We start from the raw sequence: 18,067 nt of genomic DNA, 5'->3' as shown, positions 1-18,067 counted from the left end.
TCTCATGGCAACTTGAAGAGGAGGCTTTTGAACTGAATGATTTCCAGATGTTATTGGCAGGGATCAGCATGTGACCAAAACAATAATTCACTCACTGAATTTCTTCTGCTGCTTGGAATATGTTTGCTTTGGGCAGGGCTGGAGGAAGCAATTGCTGAAATAGATTAATGACAGGAGGGCGATGCGAGGTAATTGGTGTGCAGCGCCGAAAGGGACCTACAGGTCATGTGTGCTTAGCTGCAGAAGACTTCCCAGCAGTTCGTACCGTGGTCTAAACTTAGCCAGAGCTGTAGGCACTGATTTGGCAAAAACAGGATTTGCAGTGAGGTGTCCCGTACCTCCACACTACAGCTCGGTCAGAACCTCTCTACTGATCTTCTGGTGCTACTTCCGCTCCTATTTCTGGTTAGAATCTGGAAGTCCTGAGACCTGATGAAAACACAAGAGATAAATAATGGCGCTGAATACCTGCTTGTGCAGTTACCCCTGCTATTTCCAGCACCTCTTCCATTTGCTGGGACCCGGGAAGGAAGTTATTCAGAAATGAAAATATCCTCACTCATTGCTTCCTCCCGGCTCACTTTGTGGGTTGTTGTGATACCTGCTGTGAGAGAGCCCTGGGGTTCCTAACACTCTAGAGGTGCCAGCTGTGCTGGAAAGCCATGCACCTTTTACAAATGAATTGTAAGCAGTGAGTAATCCCTATGGTGGTTTTGCTGCAGTCTGTAATGTGATTAAACCATAGATAGATCTGCTTTATAACAGCTTTGCCTGAACACAGACTTTCAGACAAAGGGAGACCCCCATTTTTTAAAAATTATAATTGAAAAAATACATCTATAGAGAGAGCAAAACTCAGGACTTTGCCGAATGGCCTTTTATCAAAAAGGTTCACCGGAGCGGATTTGTCTTTTGCAGCATAATACCCATTGGCAGCTGCGCTCATTTTCTATTGAATTAGGCTCCTGGATCACCTTTTCAACATATCTCAACACTGTGGTATTTTATGGCTGACATTAATGTTGTGAGGTCCTGTGGTTGTGGGGTGTTTTTTTTTTTTTTTTTTTTTTTTTTTTTTGAATTCCCGTTCTCTTATGGCATCAGCAGTTGCGGTACTGGAATGGACTCGCCTTTTTAGAACACGACTGCTCCTTGCTTTCCTGTGGAATTGAGGTTTCTCAATGGAAAATGTGACTCTGTGTTCTCTGCCTTGAGCAGTGGGAAAGCAGAAACGGATGGTCTGCGCTTAATGCTATTTTAAAACCTGCTTCCCTGGGTGCAATGGAGCATGAAACAACTACAGGAATCCCTCACCCGTGCCTCGCATGCTGTAAAATACAACCCATGCCGTGTGGGGGTGGCTGGGCCATTCGTTTTGCGCACTGTTCTCTTCCAGCCAGTGCCTGAGGTTGAGATCCCCCAGGGATCAGCACGTGACCAAAACAATAATGGGGATTGTTGTGAGGATCCCATCACAGGTCCCTTGTGGAAAGCGACGTAGGTCACTTAGTGCATCTCTCCCTAGTCCCTGCTCACACTAAGGCGCACTTTGAGTCCGGGCCCTTCTCTCCTGTCTCAGGCCTGCGTGAGCCCTGTTCTCTCTTTAAAACCTGTGACTATGAAATGCTCTTCCTCCTCCTTCCAGTGGTGTCTCTGAACCTGTTCACATGCTGCCCCTGTGGCTGGAGCAGCCTCCTTTCTCCAGTGCAGCGGTTCTCAGCCTGTTTGTCACAATGTGTGACGCGGGCCGCGTCCACTGCTACCCGACGGCCCTGAGGATGTCACATGGGCCACAGCCGCGTGCTGATTGGGCCACAAGCAGCCCACGGGCCGCAGGTTGCATCTACTGCATCAAGCCACGTCACTCTCCTTTAATAGGCCCAGCATTTGTCTGACCTTCCGTGTTTTTCCTTGAGCCCAAAGCACCTCTGCAAACTGGTATCTCCTACGATCTTCTTGTGTGCCGTATTATTTACACCTTGCACCACTTTTTCCCTTCGTTGTGGGCTTGTCGGGCTGTTCCCATCTATTCCTACCCACGTGGGGTTCATGTGCCCACATGGTCACTTTGTGATTCTTAGGTGAAAGGTGCTGAGCAAGTGCAAAGTGTTGTTGTTATTTTCATGTGGGGAGAGAGGAGGATTCGTTCCACTCTTGGACCAATAGAAATAAACTCTATTTGTATAGGGGGGTTGACAGTATTCTCCACTATCCCATGTATAGTCGAGTGAGCGGTCCATTCCAGTACTGCTAATCAGTGTCAGGACTGAAGGACATTAGACCGCAGAGGATAATGGAGCTAGAGAGCCAGAGAAAACTTCAGGGTCTATCTATGTCCAGTAGCCTTGATGGGGAATCCACAATATATTCATTTACCAGCCCAGGCACAATATCTACTTACCCACCTTGATGAAACTGTGGTGGTGCTAGCAGGAAAAAAGTGTTATTTTACTGGGAAGGCTTTCCCCAACCGAGTAGCATTTTGCCAGGGTAACATAGAAGGTGTCAGCTCAGTGGTTTGGGTTTGAATAGTACCTTTTAATACATTCTCTTTTCTTTTCTTTCCCAGCAACACCATTTTTTCACCCTGCACGAATCCAAAGAGACAGACGTGGCTTCTTTTGTAAAACTCATCCTGGGAGACTGAGAAACGGACTTGTGTACGCGTTGCCCTTCTGTGGACTGGTGGGTTTAGGGGAAGGGGTGTGCGGCGGGGCTTGGTCACGAAAGCACCAATAGAAAGTGGCAGGTTTTTTTGTTTGTTTTTTTTTTAATTTAAAACCTCCCCCTGCCTCTCCAATGTTTTTAAAAGGTTCTTTGGTATCCATAGTGACATAGAATGAACTGGTTAGTGAAAGTGATTTTAATAAGGTTGGCATCCTTCAAACAAACAAACAAAAGGAATGCATTTTTAAAGGGTTACTGAAATATTTAATGGCAGTCAAAATTCCCCCTCCCACGCCCCAACCTTCTCCCTTGTTTCTCTCCCTCAAACTCCTTCCCTTGTTTCTCTCGAATTGCTTTTTGTCATGGTAATAGGTGCTATAGTAGTCATGAAGTTGTATGTAGATTTATATTTTGTCCCTTCCATTATTTTAATATTTATGTTAAGTGCTTGATTGAATAGATTTCTGTTTTATATGAGAATGAACGTGTGATGATGATAATGAGGTTACAGCAAGCAATATTTATAGGGCTTTGCTGGGGAAAGGGTTAAAAGGAGAAAAAGAAAAAAAAAAGAAGCCTATATGTTGTGGGAAAACTATTTAATATGCATTGTTAAAGTATTTTTAACAAGGATCTCAGTTCAAATGTCGGGGCTACCTCGGAAAACATGCTGAGGGAATTGGTAGCAGCTCACGTGATGTGAAAAGCAGTAGAGCACCCAGCCAGGTCAGGTGTTTTCCAGAAGAGATTGCTCTGATGCCACGTAAAGAGGAAACACAGCTTGGTTCTCACGGCGTCTGCTGTGCATTCCCAGTGCATCGCGTTGGTAAAACCTCCGGTTCCAGCTATTTATACGCGTGTCTGACAGACCGTGATGCCGTGAGGTGGAAATATCGTTGCAGTAGTGACTGGGACTAACAGTAGGGAGCAAAGGTTCATTTTAAAGCGCGTGGAAAGTGGAAGAGGCATTCGCTGATCCCGCACCTGGCTATGAATTTGGGAGCGTTTCCTAGAGAACTTTATACTGACTTTCGGGCTCAGGTATTCTGGTGGTTTTGGCTCAGGAGGGAGTTTTCCTGCCCTCCCTGAACAGAAAAGGACATTATGGATAACTGCAAAGGGGGGAAGCAGGGACTGAAGATTGCATCCCCGGGTGGGTTTCCAAAGCTCCTAGTACAACATAGACAGGAATCCCCTGCAGTTACCCACAGTCATTTGAAACGCTAGTGAGCTTGCCGGAGTGCGGTTTGATTCTTGTCCAGGGCCGGTCAGGATGATCCATGCAGCTATGCGTCTTGGGCTGTATAGCACACACTGCAACTGTCCCTAGGAGGGCTTCAGTCCGGGAAAACTCACAAGGAAACCACAGTCACACCGATACCAGGAGCTTGTTGCCATTGGACGTGGTCCGCAAAGAAAAGCTGCTAGCCAAGGGGAAGAGCATTGAGGGTGTCGGGGCGGGAGGGAAAGACAGCACAGAAATGTTGCTTTTGTGTTTTTACAGTAACTGGCACTCTGTAGCGTGGGCAAACTGCTCCCACTGGCTCTGGATTCATGCTGGTGTCACCGAGCAGAATACGGCCTGCGGAGCTTTTCTGACTTGGCTCTTTCGTTGCAAATCAGGTTTTTTCACCTTGTCTCCCTTGATCTCTTCCTTCTCCCCCTCCTGCCAGGAGGAATGTGTGTGTTTGTGTGCACGTGAGGTCTGCGTACCCATTCCGTCTTTTAAAAGCCACCATCTCGGCACCAGGCTTCTCTGCTGAGGGGGGAGGGGGAGTTGCAGCCAGAAACTCCAGATTTGCCCATTTGGAAGCTGAACCCAGGTCGCTCCAGATCAGCCGGGAAAATTGGTGCTGTGCCAGGCAAGAGAGCTCCTCTTCCCCAGCGGATGTACTATGGGGCAGCCTTTGGTATTGCATCACGGGAAACAGGAAGCTCCCCCTGTGATCCAGTCTTAAGCCCTCCCTCGCATTCGTTTCTCTTTCTCACCCGTATTCAGCGAAGGAAGATCCACTGAGGGTCGGGAGAGAGAAGATAATAGGAAAACCCACAGTCTCCCTAGCTGAAATACCTAGAAATCCATGCAGGCACACAGAGGAACTGCATGAAGAGTAGCTCTCACTGCAGCATGGTGGTGATCTCTAAACCAAGACGTGGGGCCAAATCCTGCCTTGTTGCACTTCCTGTGCACCCCACTGAAGTCAAAGGGAGTTGGACAGGTTGAAAGTGAGGGCAGAATTTGGCCCTTGCTGGATAATAAATTTCTTCCAGGTCAATACAGGGCTTGTATAGGGGGCCAGATCCTCAGCTGGACATAACTCCGCGTAGCCCAAAATATCTACACAAGGCTGCGCTGTTCCTTTGAGAGGTCAGCGGGTGCGGATGGTAACTTGCATTGCATCTGTCCGAGTGGTCAGTAGTAACTGGAGACGGTACTGCACTGCTCGTGGGCATTCTGCCGTCTCACCCACCAGGATCCTGGCATTCTGCCCCAGGTGCTTGCTACGTCCGTAGTTTGAGGAAGCTGCGGAGGGTTCAGAGTTCAGATTGCGGTGAGTTCCCGGGGGTGGGGGTAGCGGCATAGTGTCGTGAAGAATTAACCTGGGTGCAGAGACTTCGGGTGCGTCTGAGCTGTAATCACAGGGCGCGGCTGCTGTTTGAGCAAAGCCAGCTCGGGTCCCGGAGAAGTGCAGCTGCAGCTTGCGCTAGTCCCGCGAATCATTACCCAGGGTTCCAGGCAGGCTTGCACAGTCCGGGCTGAAACTCATGCTTCACTGTTCCAGGAGCCCTTGTGAAGAGGTTCCTTGCTTCCCAGCCCACGTTTTCCAGCGTAAGCCCCCTCCACCCTTTGTAAGTGTAATCTCCATCTCACATGCGCTCCCCAGGGAACTTTCCAGGAGATGTTTTGTTGTGGGTGAAACACAAGGTTGCTTTTCAGTGTCATTTTAAAGGCCTAGGAGGCCTCATAGTCTGCGCCCTGGGTTTTCTGCTTTGTGTGCGTGTGTCTTTTCTCTCTCTCACTTTCTCATAGTCTCCGAGCTGTTTTGATTGATTGTCTTCAGCTGCAGCTAAAAGTCCAGCCAGCCAGCTTAGGGAGCCGGTTCCAGCATCAATTCTCACATTGAAAAACATGACATTTAAAACCAGCCTTTGGTTTTCCTGCTTATGGATCTGATGCTTTCGTTAAAGACTGTTTTTGCCTCTTTTCTCCTGGAATATGAGTCTCATTTGAACACCACATCCCCCTGACCTCAGAGCACCTTTATTCCAGTGCCATGGTAACTGACGGGTTGAATTTATGTGATACTGTCAAAGATCAGTATTAACAGCAGATATTAATAGCCCCAGCATTTTCCAACAGAAAACTAATGTCAGCATTGTATGCAGTTAGTAATCCTATAAACTGAATACTGCATGGCTCACCGCTACAGGTCGAGTGCTTTTGTTTATGCTTTTTACTCTTGTGATATCTGGCTCATCCAGATCCTCCGGGCTTAATGACATCATAACAGAACAAGAAAGAAGGAATACTGGAAACAAATAGTCCCCACATTCCTCATTATCTAATGATCAAGAGTCTGATTCTCTCCTGCCTTTCCCGTTGGGTAGGCACCTGAATCATTGCAGAGGAAGTGCTACTGCTGGTGTGAGTGGAGAATTCTGACAGAGCAGCTTTACACACCCACTTTGCACAACATAAATGACCATGCTAGTGCAGATCAGTGGAGAGACGTGTTGAGAGATTTGCTCTGTATCTCAGCATCTGTCTTGGGCAAATACCAACTCAAAGCTTGTAATGTCTGGGGATAATTTGACACCTGCCATAAGCACTGGATGATAGGTAGTCTTGGGGAAAGCATAGCCTGGTGGTCTGAGCACAAGACTGGGAGCCAGGATTCTTTAAGAGCTTAGATTACCATAGTGGTGGCTCTTTTTGCTAACTCGGGCAGGTCTGTAATCTCTGCCTCAGTTTCCCCATCTGTAAAAATAGGTTAATTACACCTCGCATATGGGATGTTTTGAATTATCTGGTGCATGCATTGAAGGTGAAAAGGGTTCTGTCAGTTCTAAGCATTACTGTGTTCCTCCCAGAATGGGATGGAGACAGGCACAGATCATGCCTGAAGCCATGTTAGTGCTAACTGCCACAGCTTACGAGACCTTTACACTTGTGTAGTGCCCAGCTAACATGCACTGTACAGTCAGTGCATTGAACATTAAAGTCGCCCTGTCACTTTCATACAGCTGAGGACTGGGGGCTCTTTTCGTACCAGTAAAATGTCCTGGATGGGATTTTTTTTTTTAATTGCAAACGAGGCAGAATAGTCTCATGATATAGGTCATGTCATGTCAAAAAAAAAAAAAAAATGGCACAGTCCAATTCCATCTCTGTGTGGGTTGGTCTGCTGATATTAAACCACAGAGAAGATCAGGGCTGTACAGAATGAGTCTCAGGGAAGAAGAGAAGGGCAAACACAGTCTCAAACGTTCCCTCCAGTGAATAAACCAGACCTTTCAGGCCGAAAAGAGTTCCTTTCCTAGGACGACCGGTGGCATGGCATGGAAAAGCTACTTGCCACGGTAGGGCCCAGTCCTACGAGGGCTGAGTTCCTGCAGGCTTCGTGAGGCGATGAAGATGACTCTAGGCACATGGTAGTTTCAGACTCTTAATCATGGTGCCATGACTGTAACCATAAATGCGGGTGGGAAGAAAATGCCATCCAGTGGCTTCCCAAAACTCTGTTTCTAGGCATCAAAAGAGGCCACTCCCGCCGTGCTGCCCGCTCAGAGGAAAGGCTGGGGCGAATCTGTTGCCTCTGTTTGCACGGACAGTATTTGTCCAGGCTGGCTTCAGTAGAAGAGTCTGCATTTAAGCTTTTCTTGTTTCATGGAAATTATAGATGGGAAAGCCCTGCTTGGTCATCTTATCCCTTCCCCTGCCTATGCAGCCCTGAGCCTTGGACCACATTCACTAGTGCTCGGTGCTTTGTAGTTGTAAAGGTCACAAGCCGCACGGCTCCCACGGCTTCCTTTTGAAAGCTAGTCCCTTGCCCCTGCGGCAAAAAACCCGTCAAAATGCTCCTTGTCCTCTCATGCATCCCACTGATGTCCAACCCCTGGGGACCACTGTTGGTGCCTTTACACTTTCAGATGGAAACCATGATCACATCCATCCTAGGTTATTGTGCCCCCAAACCACATACAAAAAATCAGCCCCTTCCAGTTTCTTGATCGCATTTTTTTGCATTTCATTGAATTTCATCCTATTTATTGACATCTTTCAGTTACTGACCAGTTAGTTATATGCAGTTTTCTTACTGGGAGCTGGATCAAGACAAACGGTTGCCTTCACTGGTCTGCTGTTATTGGTGCATGGGGGGAATGTTGCAGAATATTTACTCCTATTAATGGAGTAAAATCTCCTATCCCTAAAAATGGGAAGGAGGCTCGTTAGGGCGATAGAGTCTCAGCTGGCATAAATTGGCATCACTCCATCGATATAGCTGGAGTGATGCTGGTTCACTCTAGCTGAAACTCTGGCCCCTTTTGTATAAACAGCTATTATTCAGTAATAAAGATTAATGAATGGAACTCTGCCCTGGATTCACATAAAGTAGCAAGTTCCACTCATTAATCTTTATTGCCATGTTAAAGCAGTTTATGTCTAAGAAATCTGGTCTCCCTGTTGTGCATATATATTTAGATAGTGGGAGGATTGGGGTGAGAAGTACATGAAAAAGGGACATAATTTATCCCATGCCCACATGCTCTACAGTCTGTGTCTTCCTTCCCTGGTTGGTTGTTTCCTTGAACGCTGTTAATCAGGACGTGTTACAGAGCTTGGTCTGCAGCATTTGGCCTTTTGCTCTGCTCTGAAACCCAGATCGTCTCTTATAAGAAAGGATCAGATCTCCTGATTAAGATTTCAGCTCAGCCTTTAGTGGAGCAGGTAGATAATATGGACTTTGACGTGTTCCGGCAGGCAAGCGCTCTGCGGGAGAAGCGATGCAGTCGGACTCGCTCTCCCACACCTCAATGGGAAGAAAACAGTTCCTGTTGAGGTCTCTTCAGTAGATAAATGTGTTTCTCTAGTTGAAAGAGTATTTACAACCCCTGCAAGCCCACGCAATAAAGCCAGCTGATTTCACTTGAGAGTGTCTGCCCCTTCCCAGAGGGGTTCTTTTGATTCCCAAAACCGTTGCCTTTGTTGTCAACTGACTTTGTATTGTGAACAGGGCAAGAACACAGTTGTATTGGAACTGTGGGCAGAGGACTGCTGTGCAATGCGTGGTGGCAGACACCATCTCGAGTAAAAAAATGTTTCCAGTAGTGGCCCAGAGGAAGGAAATCTTCCAGGAAAGTCAACCGGCTGAATGACTTTCAGCACCGGCCGTCCGAGGTGTGAGAGCTCAGGTGTGGTCCGTAGGCCCATCTCAAATAGTGAGGTTGATGCTTTCCTTGGTGCCTAGAGGAGAGACAGAGAATGACGTTGCGAAACGTGAGCAGTAGCAAAGTGGTTTAGCAAAGGGCTTCTCCTCAGTAGATTTCCCATGGACCTCTGGCTGATGTGCTGCATAAACGGAATCCAGTCTAACAATGGAAGATGTGCATGGGGGAGCACAGCCCCTATGTGGCAGCAGGCAAATGAAGGACCAAGGAACTGGCCACAGTGCTGATCCTTCCATTTCCCTTCTGCTCCTGCTGGGAAGCACGGTGTTAAGAGCTCATTGAGTATGCCCATGTGATACATCCCATATAGCATATACCATACCTATGGTACATCCCATATAGCATAGGCTGCGTCAGCCATTAAGAAGCCTCCTGTCCTGTGTCCAGTGCATCTAAGATCACATGGCTCAACTACGCAATTTGTTCCTTTGGTAAAAAACGTTTTGAGGTTGCAAATATTAATTCCTACTGTACCCACCTTCTCGTCTCCCCAAGGCAGTCCCAGCACAGGCCTTAGAACAGAGAGCAGTAGAACCTCAAGAACAAATAAAATCCACAGGGAAAACTCTGTCATCTAATTTATCCTCATCAGCTAATACACGTTCCTGCGCACATCTACTCCCTAGCCACATCTGTCAGTATGTTCCTGGAATGTGGCTTTGGCAGCAGTACAAAAACAAGAGCAAAGGGAAGTTCTACAAAGCCAAGAAATAAGAGAAGGCACCTTTTAGGCTTGTTTTTGAATATCCTGTTAATAGAAATAGTTGACCTTATGATCTATTAGGGAAAGTTCATCCCTCATTGAAGCCTGTGGTGTTTCACCAGGAATGAACTTGACCGTGTGTTATTTTACACTTAGCTGCTATACCTTTAAAGTTCTCATCCCAAGACTGCAGGGAAACTGTTGGCTACAAATGTCCTCATCTCATTTTGCAGTCGTCCTTTAAGGCTTTCCCTCTGTTCCTGGGATTTCCACAGTTTTTTATGGAGTGGGGCCGAGGTTGCCTGCTGTTGTTTTTAGGATCCTCTTTATTTATTGATTTATATTTTTGTCCAGTGACTCACAATATAGCAAAAAGCCACAACAAGGCATCCATGGGTGCACACCTCAGATGGTACTCTGCTACCAACTGGGAAGTGTACCTAAGGCCTGCTAATGCATGCTTCGGCATGGTTTGTTGCTATCAGAGCGCCACTCGCTAAAACCCTTTCCAAAAAAGAAGCAAGTCTTATTTTACACCAACGAAACTGAGAGCTGGATCTGGCTCATCCACAGTTACACAGCGATGTGGATTGTGTTTACGTCCCAGAAAGATTTTCAGGTTCCTTTGAGCCATGGGGCAAAACTCCAGAGGTTGAGTGGTTCCATGAGGACAAGCAGGCAGAAGCTCAGAAACTTCTTAAATCCTCTGGAAATAGGGATGGAAATCTCACAAGACCAGACATCATTTGAAGATTTCCAGTCTGTCGTGGGTTTGGCCAAAGCAAAAAACCCTTCCTATAGCTTCTCTCATGGTATTTTGATACATTACTTCCACTTCTGGGCCCAGCCAAATCCAGTAAAGACAGAATTGTGCAATTTTTAAAGAGAAGGGAAAAAAAGTGAACCAAGTATTTTTGAACTTTGCTGAAAAATGTTTTTTTGGTATGCGGTATAGGAAGGATTCAGGCCAGTTTTAATTATATCCCAGCGGTTCTCAACCTTTTTTTTCCCCGAGTGGTACTCGGGTCAGGTACAGTCAGGTCAAGTACCACTTGTACCACCTGACTGTACCTGACCCGAGTACCACTCGGGAAAAAAAAAGCGGGGGGGACTTGCGGCAGTGGCGGGGTTACATGGGGGGAACAATGCCCTCCGCCGAAACCCTGCCGCCGTTTGCCCCTTTTCGGCGGCAGGGTTTCATGGGGGTGGGTTTGTGGGGGCGGCGGCGGGGGGGGGGGGCGGGGGGTGGGACTTTCGGCGGTGGATTCAGCAGCACGGTACGGCTCGCGTACCACCCAGCCTTCTTCGAAGTACCACCGGTGGTACGCGTACCACCGGTTGAGAACCGCTGTTATATCCTATGTGGGTGTCTCCTCCCTAATTCTTCACCTTTAAAAGGAGTGAGAGGTCTTGATTTGCACTTAGACTAGGTTGCCTCCACTGTGCCAGAACAGTGTAAGGAAGCCTTCGTGTAAGTGTGATTTGGTCATTCAATCCTTTTGAAGTGGAGTGGCCCATGAGATAGTTCAGCCTCAGTGCTTGGTTTTGTGATACGGCTCTTCAGATGTCGTCTTTGTTTGCATGTACCTAGAGAGAGGAAATGGGGGCAAGCCAGCACCCCCAGAGGAGTGACACAGGCGTGGTGGATGAGAGCAGCTGTCTTGGGGAAGTTCTTTGGTCTGGCCTAGACAGGTGGTCAGACTAAATGATCCCAGAGATCCCTTCTGGCCTAGTGACTATGAACAACTGGGCCCTGGAGCCTTAAGGTGGAATGACTGTGCCATCCCACTGGAAATGGAGATGTTCTCTTTGTACAGAATCTAGGAGGAAAAGCCCAAGCTTCTGCCATGTGCTTCACTTCTTCGGGATGACTGAGAGAAGAACAGGAGCTTTGACCGCACTTTGAAGTATAGATGTGCCATATTACTAACACTTGGTCCGTCCCTTGAATCACACAGAGTATTAATGAAGGATAAGCTGCTACAGATTCAGGTTGATTATTCATCCAGATATATTTGGGGGGAAAGAAGAGAGGAATCAGTCCTAAATGAAGGGAAGAGGGTTTGAAACAGACGGCAAGCCCACCTGCGCGCTGTTCTGAAAGTCGCTAAGGCCCAGATCCTTGACTGATGTACATCTGCATCGGCATCTGTCCATTGACTTTAGTGAACCTACAGTGACTGACGTCAGCGGAAGGTCTGGACGCTGGACTGTGGTTTGGTTTTGGGGTTGGTAGTTTACTTCAGCAGGGTGCATTTGCCTTGACTGGGCCAGTCCAGCCTTTCACTTGCAAATTCTTCTGTGACAGTGGCAGGTGGGTTTTGAAGTACTGTATATACGGAGGATGGGTATGTTACATTGCTTTCCTCAGTTAAGAGTCATATTTTTTTCAAATAAAAGAACATTCGGCCATCCCTGAATTTGCAGGAGCAGTTTCTGAAAGTTTTTAGTCCTTTTCAGCCCAGGCATGTATTTTGTTTAAGAAGAATACTGTGAAAGGATAGGAAGCACTAGAGGTGAGACGTATTTTCAGGGCCTGCTAAGAGCTTAGAGAGGGCAGCAGGAGCATTAAAAAGTTACCTCCTGCTTGTGGGATAGACTTCAAGATAAACTGCAGTCAGAATCATAGCTACTTAATCAGAATCTAATTCTCCTTTCACGTACACTGGTGTAAATGCAGAACTCTCCCTTCAAAGGAGTGTAGTCACTCCAGATTTAGACCCCAGTTCCATCAGAGTACATTAATGTCACTGGCAGTAAAATTTGGCCCTAATTGTTGTAGATATAGCCTACATAGCAAATGAATTTTCAAAGCTATGTCACCCTTTCATTATCTCTGAAACTGTGAATCATGTGAATAGTGTTTTCAGTGACAGCTGACATCGGACTGATCAGGGTTGGCTGAAATATTCTCAGCAACAGCTTGAAAATCTTGAAACTTTGCATTTTGCATCAATTTTGTGAAATTCAATTAATTTTGGAAAAAAGCTGCTAAATTTTGTTTCCTGCAAATGGTTTTAAAAGAATTGACCAAGATTGATTTTTTTTTTTTTTAAATCAAAACAAGTTTCAAAATTTCCTGCATTGCAATCTGCTCTTTCCTGGGGTTGAGGAAAGTTTGGTGGAAAGCAAAGTCTCATGATGAAATGTCTAGAACCATATAGTGGAAAAACAAATGGAACATCAGTTGCACTGCGAATGGACACAAGTAAAACAGCGTCTCCTGCTTTTGCATACATTCAGGTGGAAACTGCTCTCTCTTATTATTGATTAATTTGTGGTAGCACCCAAAATGTACTACTAAAGAAAACCATCGTCCCTGCCCTCAAATGCTTATCCTCTGATTGTTGAAATGGCAACTGTCTATTGCTGGCTAATTAGTATTTTAAATTATATTTATTACAATTTGAAATTTAACATGTTCTGCCCTGTACTTAGATGTGGGGATAAGAATCTTTTTTTTTTTTTTTTTTACACACTATAGTTTTCCTTTTCATTGAAGCTCCTGGAGGTTCCTAAATATATCTTCTAGCCAAAATAAAAGTTAATGGTAACACTGGATCAGGGAGAGCTCCAATTTGGGTGTGACAGTAACTTAATGACAGGATTGACTGAGTTAAGGTTCAGCGGACAGTAAGTTCTGTCAGTATCACAGTATTATTAACCAAAAGTGCCACTGGCAATTGCAAGGAAAGACTTTTTTTTTTTTCTTTTTTAAATGCCTGTAATTCTCCACCTGAAAAATAAAATCTGTGATTTGCCATGAAATAAAGATGTTTGGTTGTCTAAGTCTTTGCTTGACTTGGTTGCTCCATGGCTTTATATGCCAAATTTGCATGGAGCATTTCAATCTTTCTTTAACTCTTGGCCAATGAGACACTCACTTGATGTCAATCGAAGGTTATGATGACTGTGTTATGAGGTGGTAAGCCGCCTGTGGACTCGGCGGGCCAAATTCTGCCCTTGGATATGCATGACACAACTTTTGCTGATGTCTGCAGACATAGCATACACATTCCAAAGGCAGAATGTAGCCACAACACCTCTTGCACCGTGTCCTTGGAATACTCCGTGGCAAGGATCTGCTGCTAGAACCGGTTTGTGATAGCTAATCCTATTCTGAATTGAGAGGTAGTGGGTGACTTCTCAGGGCTGCAAGATTTCCCAGGAGTAGACCCACTGCAGTCAGCAGCTATTAAATCAGTAAGCCCTGTGCCTGATAGGGTCAAAAAACCCCACCCCCTTACATTCCTCATGTACTATACAGAGGACAGAACAGGTGTGCTGTCTTTGGATGATGGAACTCGAAATGGTAGAGTAACTAACTGAGGGTTCATTCCTGCTCTTCAAAATTCCCTGAGAAGTTGGTATATTTCCCTCCTGTCATTTGTAAAGGTGACTCTCTCCTTTACTTGTGTGAAAACCTCACTGGCCCTTCTGCTAAGGGAACTTTGCATCTCTCTTTAAATGGCTTGTGTTGGTTTTTCTGTGAGCAAATGTTGGGAAGTGCGTTGCTGAATGTGGGACTCATGAGAAGTAAGGATCTCAGAAAGACGTGTGGGCATAAATTGTTTTCATGCATCTGAAGCGAACTTTAAACAAACGTCTGGCCCCTGTTTCCTTTCTGCTGTTCAAATACCATTTGGGAGTTATCAAAGCATGTAATAAACTTTGAGACAGGTAATTTGTGTATTTAGAAGCAGAAAGATGCAAAGGGAATACAATAGCTGTACTAAGAAATATGTGTGTGTGTTTGTGTGGATAGGGGAGGTTATAAATCTGCCATGTAGGAGATTTTAAAAACACTATGAGAGCTTAAAAAGTAAATATAAAATATTTATTTATCAGAGAAAGTACATCAAGCTGCATTTTCTTCCCTCTTTTCATTGCTTTATGTTTGCTTTATTTACTAAGTCTTTGCCTGCCTGTTTCACTTCCAGTGTGTTTTCCCACCGCTGCTTACCAGCTCTTAACCTCAGAACTTCTTATAAGAATACGGGAGCTGGTGACATGAGCTAGATGATGAAGACATAAGTTCTGTAACTGATCCAAAGTGCTTATGTCAAGATAGATAAAAATGATAGAAAAAGTCACAGAAATGTATTGACAAGCCGAACAGTCTGGCTAGAAAGCTTGTGTTTCACTTCTGTGCATTGGGTAGGTAGCTCTTTCCTACTGAAAAACAAAACAAAATGTAGGGCTCCCATCCAGTTCCTATGGTCTTTTTTGGGAGTTGGATTAGGCTGAGATATCGCAACTGTTCAAGTGTTTTCCAGGCAATCTGTACATCTTCATGCCATATTGTATTTTTCTTCTGTATACGATCTGCCACGGCCAGTTACTGTGAACAAGTGTTAGGGATATAGTTTGCAACAACAACAACAAAAATTGCTGTCAGATATGGGCCAGTTGCCTGTTAATGAGAATTCACCGTTATAAAGATGCCTCCAAATGTCTGCGTTACGAGTATTTTAAAGAAAAAGGCCTCCTAGCGTGTGCATGTTTGTCTCTCCCCAAACTATAGGGTTTGGTGAATTATGAAGAGGATCAGCACTCAGAAGCTGACATTACGACCAGCTGCGTGACATTTTGTGTGCTTTAATTGAATATTGTTGGGTTTTTCTTATTAAAAAATTTAGAGATCAGCGTTCTACTCAATTAAAGGCATTGGGTGGAACATTGGAACAGGTATTCTTTAAATCACTACTGCCTCTCCTTCTGCCCTTTCCCCTTCAACAAATTAAAATGGGAGACCAAATTTTTACTTGAAAAAACCTGCTAGCAGGAGAGGCTTTACTACACTCTGGTCTTATTTCTCAGGATACTCATAGGTTTAATACTGCTGCTGAGAGAAGGGGAGAATATACCTTTATGAAACTTCAACCACTGTAACCGTTTTCCAGACCTGTATTTGTTAAACTTGGCACTGTGTGTGTGTTCTGCTCAATATTGTGTTCAACTATCAAATGATTCAGACAACTGCTTGGAAGGAGAAAACAAAACAACAATAACCTCTTTGCTGAGACTTTTCATAACCACATGTGAACTGGTGGAATTGAATTAAATATTCAAAGAGCCGGGCTTCTTTATAACAATGATATGTCGGTCGAGTTCAGAAAATGTACAAAAGAATAAATGAAATTTTTAAAAGTGCTGTCTATATGTATTAATTAAGATGGAAATACCTGTAGGGTGTATTTACAATAGACACTGTGGACATGTTCAGTTTTTCTTTTGTCATATGTAACAAATCGTGAAATGGTCCACTCGGGTCAAAAATCATAAATGACTCCTAATAATTTATCGTAGATTATTAAAATCCCAAGAAGAATGTTAAAGCTCTAACCCGTGTTTTCACTGATTCTGCTGTTCGTTTCCTTTCTGAACATCACTCAGCTTGGATGGTGAAAACAGACAACTCAGATTCCCTTTCGATTGGAGGTCGTTTGTAGGCAGCCCCACCTGCAGACTCTTAACATGCTACCCCACCGTTGTAATGTTTAATTTAGAGGCTTCCGGGTTTCAGCAGACGGGGCACTGGATTAGCAGTCAGGAGACGTGTAGTAAGAAAACTGGCCCCTTTGAAGTTAATGGGAGTGCCTTCACTGGGCAGTCAGAATTTCACCCTTGGATTCCATCCCTGACTCCAACAACGACTCTCGGGGTGACCTCGAGCAAGTCACTTCCCCTCTCCGTGCTTCTGTTTGCCCATCTGTAAATGGGGTAATGCCCCCCACCTCCTTTGGAGAGCAATTTGAGATCTTCGGGTGAAAAGTTCTCTGTTAAAGATCACGGTTTTAATTAAATATTTTAATTTAAATATTAAAGATCGTGGTTGTATTTAGAACATTGCAGGGAGAATGCTTAACCATCAACTGCATAATTAGCCATTTTATTCTTTAAAATTCTGACTATTTCTCTAATAGGGTTTTGTAAAAACTTCTTTAAACAAACAAAACCCCCTTACATTTGGTGCCTAAACCACATGCTCTTGTCTCCATAGTGACCTAGATTTCACTGGCAGTTAAGTGCCTTAGGGTATGTCTATACTGTACACTAAGCCCAGCCTGCTCTGGTGCAGGTTGGATCCCAAGCCATGCTGCTGTCCACTCACAAATCAGTCTGATGCAAATCTGCAGGCGCTCAGGACCCAGGCTCTGCTGCAGGGAGGAATCAAGGCCCGAGTTCCGCTGTGACTGGGGTCCAAGCCCTGTCATTTTGCAGTGTGGACGTAGCTCAGGTCAGATAGCTGAGTCAGATGGTCTGTGTAGTGCAGGATGGGTGCATTAACACAGCTGAGACATCCAGGTCCGACACTTGTAAACCCAGGTTTGCAACGCAATGTGAATGCTCCAGTGCAGGACTGAGGTGCTACAGACCTGGGTTTGCAATGCACTGTAGACTTTCCCGGAGTTCTTTTGAGGATCTGTGCCTCAGTTTTTCAAAATGAAAACAAAAATAGGCATAATAAAATGTCTTCTACTTTAGAGTGGCATTTTCACAGTGGAATTGCAATAAGACATCGGAGTCAACAGCCATATTTCTGATTTGGCCTTGCTGAGTTCTTGGGACAGCGCTGCCTCATACTTGGCAGATTTCTTTAAGTGTTGATTGTTATTTTTTGTGTTTCTCATTTTAAACTGTAAACCCCAAATTTTTGTCAAAAGCCAATTTTCATTTCTGTTTTCTTAGAATAAGTCAAGCAGCATTTTGCTCGAGGAAGGAGTGCAGGTTTAGATCCTAAAGAAACATGCCAAGAGCACGCATACTCATGCAAATAAAAAACCCCTTTGTATTCATGTTAGACTCATGGGAAATGATATATGGACTCCCACTGCTGACTCAGCATTCACTAGTAACTAACAAGCACCAGCACCAGAGCTATGCTGCTGATGCACTAAAGAAAGAACTCAACAAAAATAGCCGGATTTATTTAACAACCTGTAGCGAGACAGGAAAGGAATCAACATTCAGAGCATGGAAAAGGATGCAGTGGGCAAGGAATGAATGTTTTCAGATTGCAATGAGAATGGTACCCAGCACTCATCTTGAGAAAACTTATGAGAAAGAGATCCCCCTATAAATGGCTAAGAAGTGAGATGCAAGATACATACAGATGTTTGTGGGATGCCTAAACAAAGCAGCTGCTGGTTCTATATATGTTTTCCCATGTGTGTATGTATGTATCTATTTAAAGGGAGAAATTATCCTAAGAGCATTACTTTTATTTGATCAAGTCTAGCTACA

General features: G+C 44.9%; 1 protein-coding gene across 1 annotated transcript in view; it reads left to right on the top strand.

Moving 5' to 3' along the window:
• MAP2K6 (mitogen-activated protein kinase kinase 6) overlaps positions 1-3,589 on the top strand; it is a 62,431-nt gene extending 58,842 nt beyond the window's left edge. Inside the window, exon 12 of the mRNA XM_067547805.1 lies at positions 2,570-3,589. Within this exon, the coding sequence (XP_067403906.1) occupies positions 2,570-2,647 (78 nt within the window). The 3' untranslated portion in view covers positions 2,648-3,589. The remainder of the gene's footprint in view (positions 1-2,569) is intronic.
• Positions 3,590-18,067: the final 14,478 nt, after the last annotated feature.

The sequence above is a fragment of the Emydura macquarii genome, unplaced genomic scaffold (assembly GCF_026122565.2).
Source record: "Emydura macquarii macquarii isolate MOO-44397 ecotype Brisbane River unplaced genomic scaffold, CSIRO-AGI_Emac_v2 contig_1230, whole genome shotgun sequence".
NCBI lineage: Eukaryota > Metazoa > Chordata > Testudines > Chelidae > Emydura > Emydura macquarii.
The sequence above is the reverse complement of the archived record's forward strand: the minus strand, read 5'-3'. Positions and strand labels throughout refer to the sequence as shown.